At 35.5% G+C, this 15,317-nt stretch overlaps 1 protein-coding gene across 2 annotated transcripts in view; it reads right to left on the bottom strand.

Moving 5' to 3' along the window:
- Positions 1 to 500: 500 nt before the first annotated feature.
- APBA1 (amyloid beta precursor protein binding family A member 1) overlaps positions 501 to 15,317 on the bottom strand; it is an 80,363-nt gene continuing 65,546 nt past the window's right edge. For both annotated transcript variants that reach the window (XM_072404172.1, XM_072404170.1), the window contains exons 7-13: positions 14,538 to 14,624; positions 12,470 to 12,655; positions 9,277 to 9,456; positions 8,724 to 8,936; positions 8,091 to 8,210; positions 6,857 to 6,997; positions 501 to 5,397 (exon numbers count right to left, since the gene is read on the bottom strand). In XM_072404172.1, coding sequence (XP_072260273.1) covers positions 5,326 to 5,397; positions 6,857 to 6,997; positions 8,091 to 8,210; positions 8,724 to 8,936; positions 9,277 to 9,456; positions 12,470 to 12,655; positions 14,538 to 14,624 — 999 coding nt within the window. In that variant the 3' untranslated portion in view covers positions 501 to 5,325. The remainder of the gene's footprint in view (positions 5,398 to 6,856; positions 6,998 to 8,090; positions 8,211 to 8,723; positions 8,937 to 9,276; positions 9,457 to 12,469; positions 12,656 to 14,537; positions 14,625 to 15,317) is intronic.

Raw genomic sequence — 15,317 nt, 5'->3', positions numbered from 1 at the left:
TGCAATCTATAGTTATTGCTTAACCCTCCTCCTACAATTGGTGCTGACCCTTAGACTTCCATATTTACTAAATTAATGACCAGGTTGATTTTTTTAAATCAGGGTTCTGACTTCAGTTGTTGCTAGTCCTAGTAATGTAAGCACTGAAAGCAATGACAACTGGGCAACAAGCATTTCACAAAGAGTGAGCAATGGCAGCCTATATAAAAGTTCTGTTTTTAAATTTAGAAAAAAGTGAAAGCTACAGGCTGTCATTTTGATATTTGCAAATCTATGTGGTGAGTCACAGAGCTGAAGTGATCTTATATACATCAGATTCTGAGATACATGATTAGCTTGTGGCCAGTTGTGTGAGCTATGAAAGAATCTACTATAATCATTACAGGAACGTTTAACAAAAGATTTGCTGTAAAGTTAAAAAGCCACTGAAAATAATGATGAAAAATAAGCCTAAACTGTATGAATAGCTGTAAGAATAATAAAATATAAGGATAACATAATTTGTACTCATAACTGTCTTTTATTATTACTATTGTTGCTGTTGCAAATGTTACAGACATCAGCAAGCACTAGCAGAGTAGATACATCACAACAAAATAGCTTGCAAATCAATCAAACCATTGCAGCTGCATCGCAGATAAAAGGAGTCAGAGACCTGTGACAAAGGTCAGAGGAATTACATTCAATAGATGTGCAGTATCAACATTCCAGGCTCACATTTATATTTTTTTCCTTTTTTAATGTTTGCTGTTTACAAAGAACGATATTGTTACAAATACGTTACTAGACTTTTCCCAGCGATTTACAATAATTTCTATTCCACCCTCTTTACAGAACAATAATACATCTGCATATTCTAAGTACTCTGCTAGTTATGTACAAGACCACCAGCTGGCATCTCTGTGTAAGAAAATAATAATAATAAAAAAAAAAAATACCAGGACAGCAAAAGCATTTTTAAGACTAACTGACCCAACCAGAGGTCAAAAAAAGATTTATATTGCATGACTATAAGTAATAAAAACATTACAAATGTCTTCCTAGGAATAAAAACGAATTCAGATTTTGGAGTCAACACATGTGAAGACAATGTCTGTGCATTCATTGTTACAGAGGTGTACAGCAGGCTCACTTGGAATGTGTCAAATAAAAGGGGTAACTATATTGACTGTGGTTTAAAAGGCAGTTTCTTGTGGTTTCTATAGGGCTGTGCTTTTCTGGGAAGGTGGTGTTCTTTGTGCTCATTATGTTTTAATACTAGAGTACATACCAAACTGAAATGGACAGTCTGAGTATGAGGATATAAAATGGTTCTTATTGCAGATGTACGGTTTTACCTTACACACATAATCAGTGGTATGCTTTGTTTGCGCTATGATTTATAAGTTATAATTTTAAGTTCTTGGAAAGCAAATTACTGCTGGCTGTATTCTTTAACAAAAGGGACAATGATGGGACCTTCCCAGCCTAAAGCTACATGTCTGGGTGTGGGGCACATTAAATGTCCCATTGCTGTGACTGGAAGTAAACCAGGAAAAGACAAACTAGTTGCAGAGGGTTTTATACTCAAGAATTAAGTGTAGACACCATTGTTTCTACAGGGGGGTCTGAAAAAGGACTCAATCCTTCATTTAAATTAGGAAATAAATATTGTTAACAGTTATTCTGTACTGGGCCAGTGTTGACACAATTTTCTTAGCTTCAAGTGGGTTTTACATTTCCATACATGTATATATTCCTATGTATATGGAAGGTTTAAACAGGTTAGAAGGAGGTAAACTGCAGGTTTAATGCATCTGACAATGAATTCCAATAAACTGTCAACGTGCCTAAAACTGATGCCATCAACACAAGGCCAAGCTCTTTGACTCCCAGGCTGTATCTAAAGCCTCTTGCCCATTTAGAACAAAATATCAGTGTCTTTACAAAGCCCCCCCTCCTGAACCACTAATACTCATCCTGTTATTGCATCCTCTACCTTCCTTCCTCCATCACAGTCACTGACAATACCTGTTTTTTTCTTCTATATGTACTGTATGTGACCCCCTCCCATGTGAAATGCTGGGGCTAGCATCCAATTGCTGGGCCCTGGGCACTATCACATAACAGAGGGACCGAGATCACTGCTCTTTCTACGGTCTGATACTGGCTGACATCAAGGGTTTTAGTAATGGCTACAATGTGGTGGGGAAGAACTGGCAAAGCATCAGTGAATCAGGAACAGGGTCATTTCCAAAAACACAGACTTAGAGTAAAAGTGTCTCTTAATTAGTACATCACTCTGCAAATGATTGAGCTAAAGTGCCAAATTAAACCATAAAATCAAATCGTATTGCACACACATTTTATTTCCTTAAACTGTAATGGAAAGTGGTGCAACATAATAATTATAAATGGTCCCAGAAAATGATGGACAAGGTAGATACATATTGGTGAATTATTATGTAGACATCAAATGTCAGTTTGTTTTTCTTTCATTTTTTTTCCAAATCAGTTATGAAAATGAATGGAGTGAGCCTTCAGAAACACATTACAAAACATAACAGCTTTATCTATTATTATTTTGTCTTATTATTTATATTCAACCATCTTCTCTGCTCCCGTTCAAAGGAAAAATGGATAGGTCCCACTGCATGAATCCAGTCACTCAAGGGATGTATTATTGGTATGTAACAACCAAGTTTGTTCTTTCATTCAAATGGAAATAACGAAGCCCCAGGTATTGGATTCCAGTGTTGTCTAGTGAAGAAAAGTCTGGAGTTTGTTACCATTTGCATTGTGCATGTTGCTGTGGTAAACAATGAAAGAGGTTCTCTTTACCAGTTACCCATACCACTTACATCTTCAAGAACGAAAAATATCATAAATAAAATATTGGGTTTCTTCTCCGTGTTATTTGGTTACGAGTCATGAATCGTAGCTTCCTGTAGTAAACATACTGGTAAGTTGTTTTAGGTAATGAAAACAGCACACATAAATGTGAATCTTTACAAAACATATTAGGACATTTATAGGCCCCTGGGACAAAATAAAAAGGTTAGGATTCCCAGACATGTAACACATGTGCTAATAAATAAATAAATACATTGCCTATTTTTTTCAAGACTGCATCAGCTTTCTAAGAACTATATATCCATCCTTGCACGTAATCATAATCCCTGATATACAGGAAAAAAAAAGTTATCTACATCCCAAAATAAATATTAATTATGATATATCTGTATGGTATATAAATTGTTTTACATTATCAGATTAGTTTTATCTATTCACACTGGGCTGACATTTACACCTTATGCCCAAGAATAATGCAGCAGAAATTTTGGTAGCCCAGTGTTACAGTAAATTAAATATTCTGTGAACTGATAGTGGTTGTCTTAATCTATTTATTCAAGAGGAGGCAGAACATTTTATTGCCATGTAAACATAACTGTAATTTAGGACAGTGTGAAAGTAAAAACTGTACCACCACAGCCTAGCCCTGGCCATACATACAACAGGTATTAGAAAACTTTAACCACTTCAGCTTTGCAAAGCCAACCAAATACAGCAATGCAACATGCTGCCAACAGTTTGTGAAAACCCATAGAACAAATGGTGTAGAGCAGATTTCACCTTGACAACTCTGAGCTACACAGGCCACTCTCACTTCATCAAAGCACAAACATCTCCCTCTATAATCAAGGGCCAGCTAGCACAATATCATCAAGGTTTTATTGAAATGACTTAAACAGTTAGTTGTATGTTGCCTTGATTTGGTTGGATGTTTTATTCATTTGTTAGCGAGCTGATACTGGTTAAATGGTCTAAATGTGTGGCCAGAATAGGGGCTAAAAACCCAATGTATGTTTATGTTTACTAGTTCCAAATCAGTGATATTTTAAGTAGGTACATTCAGCTACATCTGTGTTTATACCAGTAATTAGCTATAACTGATTACTGTTAGATAAGTCATTTGTATGTCCATGAAGCTTTACCACCTTAAAGTAAAACAGCAGACCTGTGTTAGAGTTTTTGGAAATTTTGAACAACGTGATGTAAACAATGTTAGCTGTAAACTATCATTTCAAATCCTGCATGATTTCACCAGCTTCCTTATACTGAGAAATGGTAACAGCAGGATCATGTAAATACATATTATGTAAACATAATAAAATGGACCTAATATATATAACAATTCTGGCCACTTTTTAAAGGCAAAAATTTAAAAATGACAAAGCTTTCCTGAAGCTGTTGGTGCTCAGTGCCATGTCATTGTTGACGTTTATAACACAGGCAGTTGGGGTAAATTAATGACTTGCAGTAGGAGTTTTTGTAAATCTCCCAAAAAGTAAAAGCCAAACCATAGGGACTGCTTCCCATAAGGTGTAAAGAGTGTAGGTAAGAAGGAACACACTTTTTTAATTCAAGTGTGAGCAAAATGGTCCCTTTTATTAAACATGGATATAAAATATTTGCCCCGTGTTTAGCTAATAACGTGGTAAAAAATGACTGGACCCACTGAACTATATTGCAATAAGATAGTATAATCTGGTATTTTGTGAAACTTGTTTGCTTGGCAAACAAAGTGAACTGAGCCAGATTCCAACCATATTATGGACAGTTGGAAATATAAACTGAATTTTATAATATTTATGGTGCATGATGGTGCATGATGTTTAGTGGTGCAATCTCAAATGGATCTAAAATATGGAATTAGACATGCTGGTTAAACAGCACCAGTTATTTAAATACCTACTGATGTATGATATTTCAGTTTCCAAAGTGCTTTGATACAATTAACACAACAGAAGCACACATAGTATAATTTGTAGATCCAAGGCAACCCAGAGTTTCATGCACAATTTCCAGAGTTGTAACTAAGATCCAGTCCTGCTACTTTACAACTGTGACACATGCATGAAGGCTCTTTCATAAGACGCAAGATTAACTACTGGCCAGATTTAAATGTTAGATCTTTAAGTGCATAAAGAAGAGGACAGGATTACTAATAGCGGAAGCTTAGTCTTCATTGACATGACTTGTTATCACCCAGCCGTTCAGCAGGATGCATTCTACGACTCAGTGGTCCACGTATACTTTAAAGGTGTTTTCCTAGCACTGCAGCTATATATTAGTTGAATCATGACTGGAGCACAGGCCTTGAAACAGATTAACCCACTTTATGAGAGATGTGGAACATAAAAAACATGGACAGAAACAATAAGGAAAGAGAAAGAAAGTAATTCTTCTCAAGATGTTTCTGCAGACACAGATGCAGCACTATAACCAAAATCACACTTGAGGAGAACTGTGCTCCATGCATGTTGTGAAGAGACAAAGACACGATCAGATGTAAACTGGTTGCTCCTGTGCAGTCAGCAGTCTGTACATGGCTGCTGGCATTGTCTTCATGTGTATCTGTTGGGGATATTAATAAGAACACTTTAAAGTAATAAAACACTTAGGATTAATTAAAAAAACACAATAGAAAACAGCTTACATATCTGGTGTTCCTATATTCCACAGTCCAATTTAAGTCTAAACACGTGTGTGCCAAATGCAAAAATTTGTTACCAGGGAACAAAGATTTAAATTTTGTGTTAAAACAGTTCATTTCTAAAAGCAGCAATATCTAAAATGCAAAATTTAATGTATGCACGTCTTTGACCTTCATTGATTAGTGCCTCCCTGAACGTTCCTGTGGGGTAAACTGCAGGAGACCAACATCTGAGTGGTCTGTCTGATGAGATTATGGGGGGTGGGGTGCTGTGCTGGGGACTTGATTGAGTTACCTTCCTTGCGCAACGCAGAACTGAATACTGGGGCCAGGGGGGCTGGTACACTATCCAATTTTGGGACCTTATCCCTGGATTGTCTAGTAGGGGGGGAAGCTATCAGCTCTTGCTCCATTTATGTTGTTTCTGTTTTCACGAACCACTCAGCAGTTACAAATGGACACCGTATTCACAAATTTTCACAGGTTTGTGGTCTTTCATTTTCCATGTCTTTTTGATTTTACTGGCCCTGTGTGCTCTCAGGCTATTGTTTGAATTCTACTGTCCTCACATGTTAAAAAAATTTATAAAATGTGGCCAAAAATCTTAGGGTGGCCGTTCATGACCTAAAGAGCGCAAGTGACACATTTACAGTTTATCAAATGTAATATGTTGAATGGCAAAAGACGATGTTAAATATATTTTTAAACACAGATATTTTCTAATATCTTCAAAATATCTGATTGTCCTGAACATGCAAGTTACTAAACAAGTAATCTGTGTCCAAAACTGTCCAGCTTCTTGTGAATGTAGAAATCCCCAGAAAACCAGATATGTCACTGACGAACATTTTTCTCATTGCTGTCTGTCTATGGTCACCCTCAGAATTTAACTTTTAAAAATCACATTTTCTTATCCACCTGCCAAATCTTTTCTCAAGCCCCCAAATAAATGTATAATGATACACCTGGTACAGCATGTCAGTTTCTATTCTGTGAATAATAAAACTTCATTCTACAGCTGATAAGGACACTTTCTTTTAACAGCTACCTACCAACTTATTCTCTCTAGCTTGAAATATACCAGTAATGCATTTAATCATGAAAGACAGAGATATGGTAATTTGGACTACAGTAAAATGTCAGTCATTTCACAGAAGTCTAATAAATGTGGATTTTCAAATAGGGTGAGAGCAGAACAGAATCTACTTTAACTACTGTAATCTACTGTAATTCCCTTTTAAATATATATATATATATATATATATATATATATATAGCATGGCCATGATCTACTCTAAATGCATATTTTTTTATAGTAAAAAACTATGAAAAAAAAAGACAAATTTGTATGTGTGTCTTAAGTTATACAGCAGCCATTACCTCGCCAACTGCATTGGACAGAATATGTACTATCTTCTCGTGAGGAGTTGCTACAACACTCTGTCCATTGATCTCAATAATGCGATGACCTACTCGTACACCACCTCGTTCTGCGATCCCGCCTCGCATAAGGCTGCAGATCTGCAAATGAAATATTTGTAAAAATTAAATCAGGCTTGTCTGTAAAGCAGATAATTCAACCATAGGCCCATCTATACTAGAAAAATGACAGTGCTACCCATCAATCACATACAATAAAAAAAGAACAGTTGAAAAGTGAAATTCCAAAGCTGATTGATAGCTGTGGGAAACTACCGCCACACTAACACGTTGGGCCAAAATAGTAATGCTTTTTCATGATAGTTTAGAAATACCAAGGATTGTGCCATTCACTAGGCCATATTGTTATGTGGACAACTAGCACATCTCCAGTGAAATTACATCTTAATATTCAAGAAGTGTTGGCAGCAGTGCACCAGATAATTTTCTTTTATTTTATAGACTGCACAGCAAACATTAGTCAAAATATTTGTGGTTGATTATATATATGTCCTATACTTTCATGACAGAGTTTGATCAGTCTACTACAAAAAAAAAACCTATTGTATGGCCAAAATGTAATATTTAATAAACTGTATTATTTTACAACTAGAACAAATATGGATGGCAGACAAATCTTATCCCCTTAATATTATCCAATAATCATATTTCTGAAAAATATAAAACCCTTAAGGTTCAACTGACTTACTATAATGTATTATCTCTGCATCCTTGCCCCCAGGGAGAAAGAATTACTTTAAAGCTCAGTGGCACAGAATTTTTTTCAGTTTTGAATTAGCTATGGAGATATTAGATCCTATATAATGTTTTTATTACAAACTGAGCCCGGATTGGGAAATTATTTTCTCACTTCTGATTGGAACAGGCAAGCAAGGAAATCTCCGAAATGGGGACATTACAAAAATAACATGCTTTAATAATTAGATTGGAAATAGAGAGCCACCATCTTGCCAACAAGACAGACAGAATGAAAACCTGACAGAATTCAACACTTTGTCAGTATTGGCCGGAATAAAGATTTAAGTGTTGGAAGATACTTTTGTTTCAAGCTCACAAAAATGTAAAAAGTACAAAATGTGAACAATATCATAGTAGTTCACCTCCTACATGTATGACAGGCATAGATATAAAAGTATTAGAATAATTTTTTGTTTAAACAACCTTAGCCACTTACAATGCCATTCTGTACACTGAAGCCAAGCTGGTATCTAAGGTCAGGTCTTCTGATTAAGACAGTGGTAACTGGAGGACATCTCACAATGTTCAGCTTCACTCGTGACTGGTTCTTTAAGCCCTGTTTAAAACATGTAAAACTATATAACTGAGTAACATTTGACAAAGTATATATCTTATCATAGTACACACTAATAGAGATTTGTACCTGGGGGAGAATAACTGGAAACTATTTGCACTGGAGTACTTCATTACCAAGCCCAAACTATGGCTGCAAATCTTTGCTAGGTACATATGCATACAAACTCAATGTCTGTTAAGTCTTTCAACCCCTTCCAAACCTTCAATACTACCAAATGCAATAAAACAGAACTTTGGCCAACAGCCTTGTATTAAAGTTGTTAAATGTGTTCTAACTTTGCAGGTTGCAACACCACATCTAAATATACTGATTACTTTGGTGTCTAAACTCATCAGCACTATGAGACAGACTCATTTATTCATACTTAATTTATATTTTCTGCAGTTATTTTCTAGAATAATACTGGTAAGAAAACAAAATATTCCCATTGTTATATTTACTTTTTGCATGATAAAGATTCTGCATAAAAATTTAAAACAGATATTTGTTTACCTTGATGATGCTTTGACAAGTGGACAGTGGTAAACCAACTAAACTGGTTCCATTTATGGACATGATTTGATCTCCAATATTCAGTTTTCCTGACTTCTCAGCAGGTCCTCCATGCATCATGTTAGCAATAATAACTGTAGGCAGAATAGAGCCCCAACCAGACTCTACAATGACAACACCAAGAATTTCCCCTTTTTGTTTTTCAATGAACACCTGAAAGACAAATGGAAATACTTACTTTTACATGAGAATGGCTACAAATACTTACAGTAAAAGACAGTAAAGCATGTAAATAAATGTATATTATGGGCACTGCTCAGTGTTCTGATGAAGATATGCTGGTATACTCGCTAATAAATATACTGGAAATTGGTTAGTAAATTATATGTCCAAACATGAAAGAGTGGTCAGATATGTTTGTTACTGTTAAATATTTGTGTGAGTTGAAGAACGTCAAAGCACAAAACAAAACTAAGATTTGCTAATATAACCAGCATGGAGACAGTCTGAAGTGCTGATGCACACAAAAAAATTGATGCACCAGAATACTTACATCTTTACAGTTCTCAGACTTTGAAAAATGGATGAGGTCATCATTATACATGTCCTGGGTGTTAAGTAAATCACTGTATTCTTTCTGGCTCAGATCTTCTGGGTTAATGCCATTAGCTCTAAGGAATTCCTGGTAAGCAACACTGAATGCCTGTCCTATAGACTGAGCAATGAGCTGAGCCTAGATATAGGGAATAAAAGAAAAGTAAATTATTGAAAAATACCTCTGCATTTCAACACATTAAAAAAATGCCATATTAAGCTATTATGCTACACAAGCACTCACCTAGGATGACCATTAACTTCAATACTGAACACTCCAATAGAGATTTCACTAAGAGAATCTATGCAGACCCCAACCATTATTTGCTTTCAAAGACTTTACTTTTGCCAAACTTAGGTCATATTTTAGCCTGAGTTTAATAAAAATGGGGGCTTTTTATACTGTGTACCCCTGGTAAGTTTTACTGTATGATAGATTACCAATGCCAGGGAACAGGGAAGGGTGAGCCAAGCCCAGAGTTGGGTCTGAATCCAGCCATTGTTTCGTTCAGAAGGTTTTTGTTGAATTGTGGGTGTCCATTTATAGATATTTCCAGTCAAGATTTACTTTACCTCAAATTTTACACATTTTATAAAAAAAAGTATTATTGATGAGTAAAAGCTGTTTCTAACATTTTCTAATTGAATCTAATAGGAAAAAATAAATTCTGGGTGAATCTTAGGAAAAACATTTATAAACCGACCTCCTGTGATTTTGCTGCTCTGCTCACAACAAAATAAAATATTTTGACTTGAATGGGGCTTAAGCCACCTCTGAAGGGACAAAAGAAAAGGATTCAGTTAAATTGATGTATATTTATTTGCTAACAATGTAATAATATGCAAGCTTTTGGGAAAGTTTCAATGTTTAATAACTTAAATTAACCAATAAACAGTTATCACTTGATTTACAAAACTTTCTGTATTAATAGCTAACATGGAACAAGACGGCTACTAGAAAAGTATTTAAAAGAATGAAACACATGTAAGGGTGAACAGTGGTCCACATAAACCCAACTATCCCATGCGTGGGAGGACTTGGACATACTATGGTTCATCAGGGTTTGGCTGCTTGTTTAGTTTTCCTATTTATTTTTGGCTGACAATTTTATAGGCAATCTACACTCTGCTACTCTATGTAGAGGCTTGCAAGTTAACTTTCTCAAATTTGTGTTAAGCCCAATGGCTTGCATGATTTTTTTGAAGTGAGACAGATGTACTTCTAATTCAGATTCAAGGGGAATTCTTTTGACAGCTTTCTGGAACAAATAGTGCCATTGGTGAAAGTACTTGCTGTATAAAATTTAAGACATGCAAGTTCAATTTTCACATCAGGTCTGTGTGGACAGTGGTCCATTGGGGAAAGTGTGAATTATTTTTTTTACAACTGTAAGCAAAAAAAATGTGGAGTGTCTCAAAAGAATAGGATTACAAGGTAGATGCTTTTTGCAGTGTATGAGATCTGAAATAGCACAAAAAGCATTAACTGTAAGGAACTATTATAAATGGCAATGCTTAAGGAAAGAACATGATGTGGAAGGGTGAATGTCGCAAAAGACTTTATCTACATAAGTGTATATTCTGGGCACAAAACCCCTGGTAATTGCATCTAATTAGCATTTCTCATCCTATTTGAACTGCTTGTAAACAGACTGTAGGCAAAGTCACAGTCAGTGACCAAATATGACCTGCTGGCAAGGTTAGCCAACATCGCTCTACTCAGGCAATTCATACCCTGCCCTCATTACAGCTGTGTCACTGCACCACTCATGCTGAGGAATTGCACTAAATGGGCATATACTGGCTGCGGTGAAAAAGCAGCAGCACCCTCAACTATTTCAGCACAGAAAGAAATAACAAGCAACAAATCTAAAAGGAATTCCCAGTGGGGGAAAGAAAAGATAATAACATTACATTCTATTTACGTAGCAGCATACTGTTTAGAGCAGCTAAGCTAATAGGAAGCGGCATTGGTGTCATTAATTTTAGCAACCCTTCCAAAGGAAAAAATGAGACACAGGAATGGAAACATTACTTGTCCAGATATTCCACTGTGACTGAGGACAGAATTAAACCCACACAAGTGTGAATGATGATCTCTAATTAAATCGAAAACTGCAAGACCTAATATATAACATTTATGGATATGGGCTTTCCAGCTATTACACTGCAGTGAAATAGTTTATTTAAATACAAAGTAGGTCTTGATTAAATGCTGATGAATGAAGGCAATGTGTTCTTGGAAAATGCTCTCAATAAACACCTAGTGCATTAAAATGCTTGATTATAATGTGCTTGCCACTTAAAGTTCTCTAAATATCATTTTGTATTCTTCCAACTGAACCCATTTATAGTCTACTCCCTAGTGCCTCAGTTAAAGTAAACTTTACCAAGAAAATACAATTGTTGCCACTGCTAAAGGCTTTAATATTTTAAAGTCACTGACCCAGAACAAATATGTAAATTAGCAATTCCTACTTCCATTGACTTCACTAGCTGCATGCTTGCTGCTGGTCAGTGTCTGCAGAGACAACCAGACAGCTAACATTCAGAAAATTAGCAATGGCAGCCTCTGGACTTCTTTTTATGCAATTTGCATTTTCTGAGTTTTTATTCCAAGCTGTTTATTTAAATACAACCACTTCACAAAGTTAGCAGTATTGGAAGCTAAACACAGAGTTACCGGTTTCACGCACAGTTGATTATTGCTTGAGGGACAGTAAATATACAACTTTGGTAGATCTAATCTTGCATAAAGTTGCAAATTGATTATTGTTTGATTAAAATAATAAATTGAAATAAATAAATTGATTATTGTTTGAGGGACAGTAAATATACAACTTTGGTAGACCTAATCTTGCATAAAGTTGCAAATTCATGAAAAGTGCAAACATCAAAAATGTTAAAACTCCTGATTTTATATATTGTATTAGCTTAAACATTCTTACCTAAATCAGTTATTTTTGCCTCCTGCTCATTATATGTTTGTATAAGTGGAAATGTATGCACCAAACAACCAATTATGACACCCACCTCTGAATACCACAGAGTATTGGATTTTTTTTATACTGTCCTAGGTGTACTCCGCCTATGATGCAACAACTGTCTTATACGGGAGACCTACATACAACATAAATACCTATGGTACTTACATCTTCAGACTCAAAGACATGGCAGATCATCTTGTATTGTCTCTTTCCATCTTGGGATGGGTGAGAAGCCTCCACATTGTCCTGAGAGTTACTGCGTGGCATTCTTCTGCGTGCCATCAAGACAACAATATTACCAATATCGGCAATGTATGATATAGTCCTCAGAGGGTGATCCATCATTGTTTCCTACAGAAAAGCGGCATGAAAATAGACATTAAAGAGCAAATGTTGCAAAAGAACAGAGACTCAGCCTCTTGAGATTGTTAAAGCACAGACACAACAAGGGCTCTGTTACAAATGCTGGAGCGATTTCTTCCCCATTTAACTTTCCTGGCCTCAATGTCAAAGATGACAGTTACTCAGTCAGCTACAAGGCATGTGAAGACCTAGTTTCTTAAAGAAAGAACATTGACAGAAAGAAGTAAACAGACCAGAAAACCAGGCCTGTCCTCAATTAGCTCTAGCTAAAAGTATTAAGTAGCTAACATGGCATGTTGTCTGATAAAGATAGAATAAAAAACCTGCAAGATTCTAATCCCATGAAACATGCCATACAGTAGTTGAGACAGGTAAGTAACTTAACAAGACCACCAGGCCTTAGCACTGTACGGTTTTCTTTCTCTACAATCTCAGTTCATACAGCAAATACATTAAAAAGACCTGGGCTGCAAAGACAACTCAACCACTGATTTGACCTGGACTAAGATGATTTTTGGGTACCCAGTTATATACCGATAAACCTAAAACCCAACTTATTTGAAAAGATCATTTTACATTATTCTGCTTGCTACTGGCCACAAGATTTTCACAAATTTTGGAAGCTAGAGTGGTGGGGATCCTATTGAATTTAAAAAAAAAGGTTTAATACAACACAGTCCTATTTTTTTTTATTACAAAATGTTTGTCATTCAAAAAAGTAAATAAAAATGAAAAAAAACAGTTTGGTTCACAAATACAAACTTATAGATCAGATTGAGCATGTACCAGGCTCCCAGAATCTGTAGTCATGTAGTCTGCTAATGCAAGAAAAAAAAAGAAATATTGCTTGCAAAAATGAAAATTAAAAAAAAAAAAATTAAATGTCATTTACCTCGCATTCAAATCAGCTAAATATATTTCAGTTGCATCAAAATAAAAGGTGTAAAAGGTCTTACAGTTTGTTTTCTTTCCAAAACAAACAGACACAGCCTGCCCTAAAAAGTCTGACCCATTCAAGCAGGAAGTGTGATTTACTCATACAAGGGGTTACTACTGGAAAAAAATAGGTATGTAGCCCTTCATCAGAGGAAAACATAGCTGACATCAGCATAGAACATACTTGAGTTCAGGTACACTTTAAACACTGGGGATTTTATCAAGAAACTGTTCTTTAGCATGCTAAACCAGATATAAGCAAACTACAGACCACAGGCCATATCCGGCCCGTTAGGCTTTAACCCAGCACATTAAACATTGGTACAAAATTGTCCACAAATAAAAAAGGGTGATCAACAACACTATTCCCACTGAAATTGAACATACTTTGAATGTATGTTTTTTTTTTTTTTCATACAAACACTCTCCATCCATCCGATACTGGCCCGGCCCGTCTGTCAAATTTAAACTCATTGTGGTCCCTGAGCCAAAAAGTTTGCCCACCTCTGTGGTAGACTATACTCACTACACCTTAAAAACAGTCCTTTCCTTCCAGAACTGCTTAGTAGTGCTTCATGAAATTGAGGGGTATGACTATGACTGATGATCACGTATGGTGAGAGGGAATGATTTCTTTCTCCTGTAGTTTGAAATTACACCATTTCAATTTAAGTGAGCACCACAATTATACAGCTTTTTCCCATTACACTTTACACAAGTACACTGTACTTTTTTGTAAATATATTTCAAAGGGGATTTCAATTTGTGTCTTTCCAGTAAATTTCTATCATCGTTTATAGAAAACAAGGTCCCTGTGCCCTTGATCCACTTAACAATAACTGCTATAACTGTTATTTTATAGCTATATCTGCTATAAAAAGTGTAGTTTACTGACAAATTATTAAAACAGATCCAAAGAGTCATTTACACATACCTGTGTGTCAGCATTCAATACTTTTATTCTCTGCGTTGAAATAAATAAGTCCACTTCTGTCATAGGCTGAGCCTCACCTTCTGCAGCCTACAAAATAAAACAAACAGTAATGTTGAGAATAAACGCTCAAGAAATAAAGCATTTCCTGCTGTAAGGCACTGTTAACACTCATTCTGTTATCAGAACAGCAACTAGTAAAATTAGTATTACTAACAATTAGAATCTGTAGAAAAATGCAGTCTGCAGATAAAACTGTACACTGCCTAAAGCAATGCTAATTGTTTTACCATATAGGAGTGTTTATTTACTTTTCTTTGACATCGCCTTCATATTTTTAAACATATAGCATAAAGTTTGGGTGTATCCATAAATGATCATAATTTTCTAACCTTTAATTTGAAATAGGCAGCAAATACACAAACAAAAGCACTAACCTAAAATCATGAAATAAATACAAAGTTGGTATGTAAATACTTATTTCTAGCTCTAAAGAAACTTTAGAAAATTCAGCTGCTGTGCCAGCCTTTTCCTCTTAGTTGCGGTCATTCTGGCCACACTCTTCATATGTCTTCTTTTCTTAAAAAAGGTGGAGTTGTTAGATGTATATTTTGCATGAATACAGATACAGAAAATGACGGCAGCTAAGAGGAGGCTATAGGATCTGATTTTACAGACAAGGTTATTGTTATAATATTTAGTATAGTCTGGTTCAATTATTAAAGATGTTGGGGTACATAAAGAAAGAAAGACAACAAAAATAGTAGTTTAGCATTGCTTTAG

The sequence above is a fragment of the Pyxicephalus adspersus genome, chromosome 3 (assembly GCF_032062135.1).
Source record: "Pyxicephalus adspersus chromosome 3, UCB_Pads_2.0, whole genome shotgun sequence".
In the NCBI taxonomy this organism is placed as follows: Eukaryota; Metazoa; Chordata; class Amphibia; order Anura; family Pyxicephalidae; genus Pyxicephalus; species Pyxicephalus adspersus.
The sequence above is the reverse complement of the archived record's forward strand: the minus strand, read 5'-3'. Positions and strand labels throughout refer to the sequence as shown.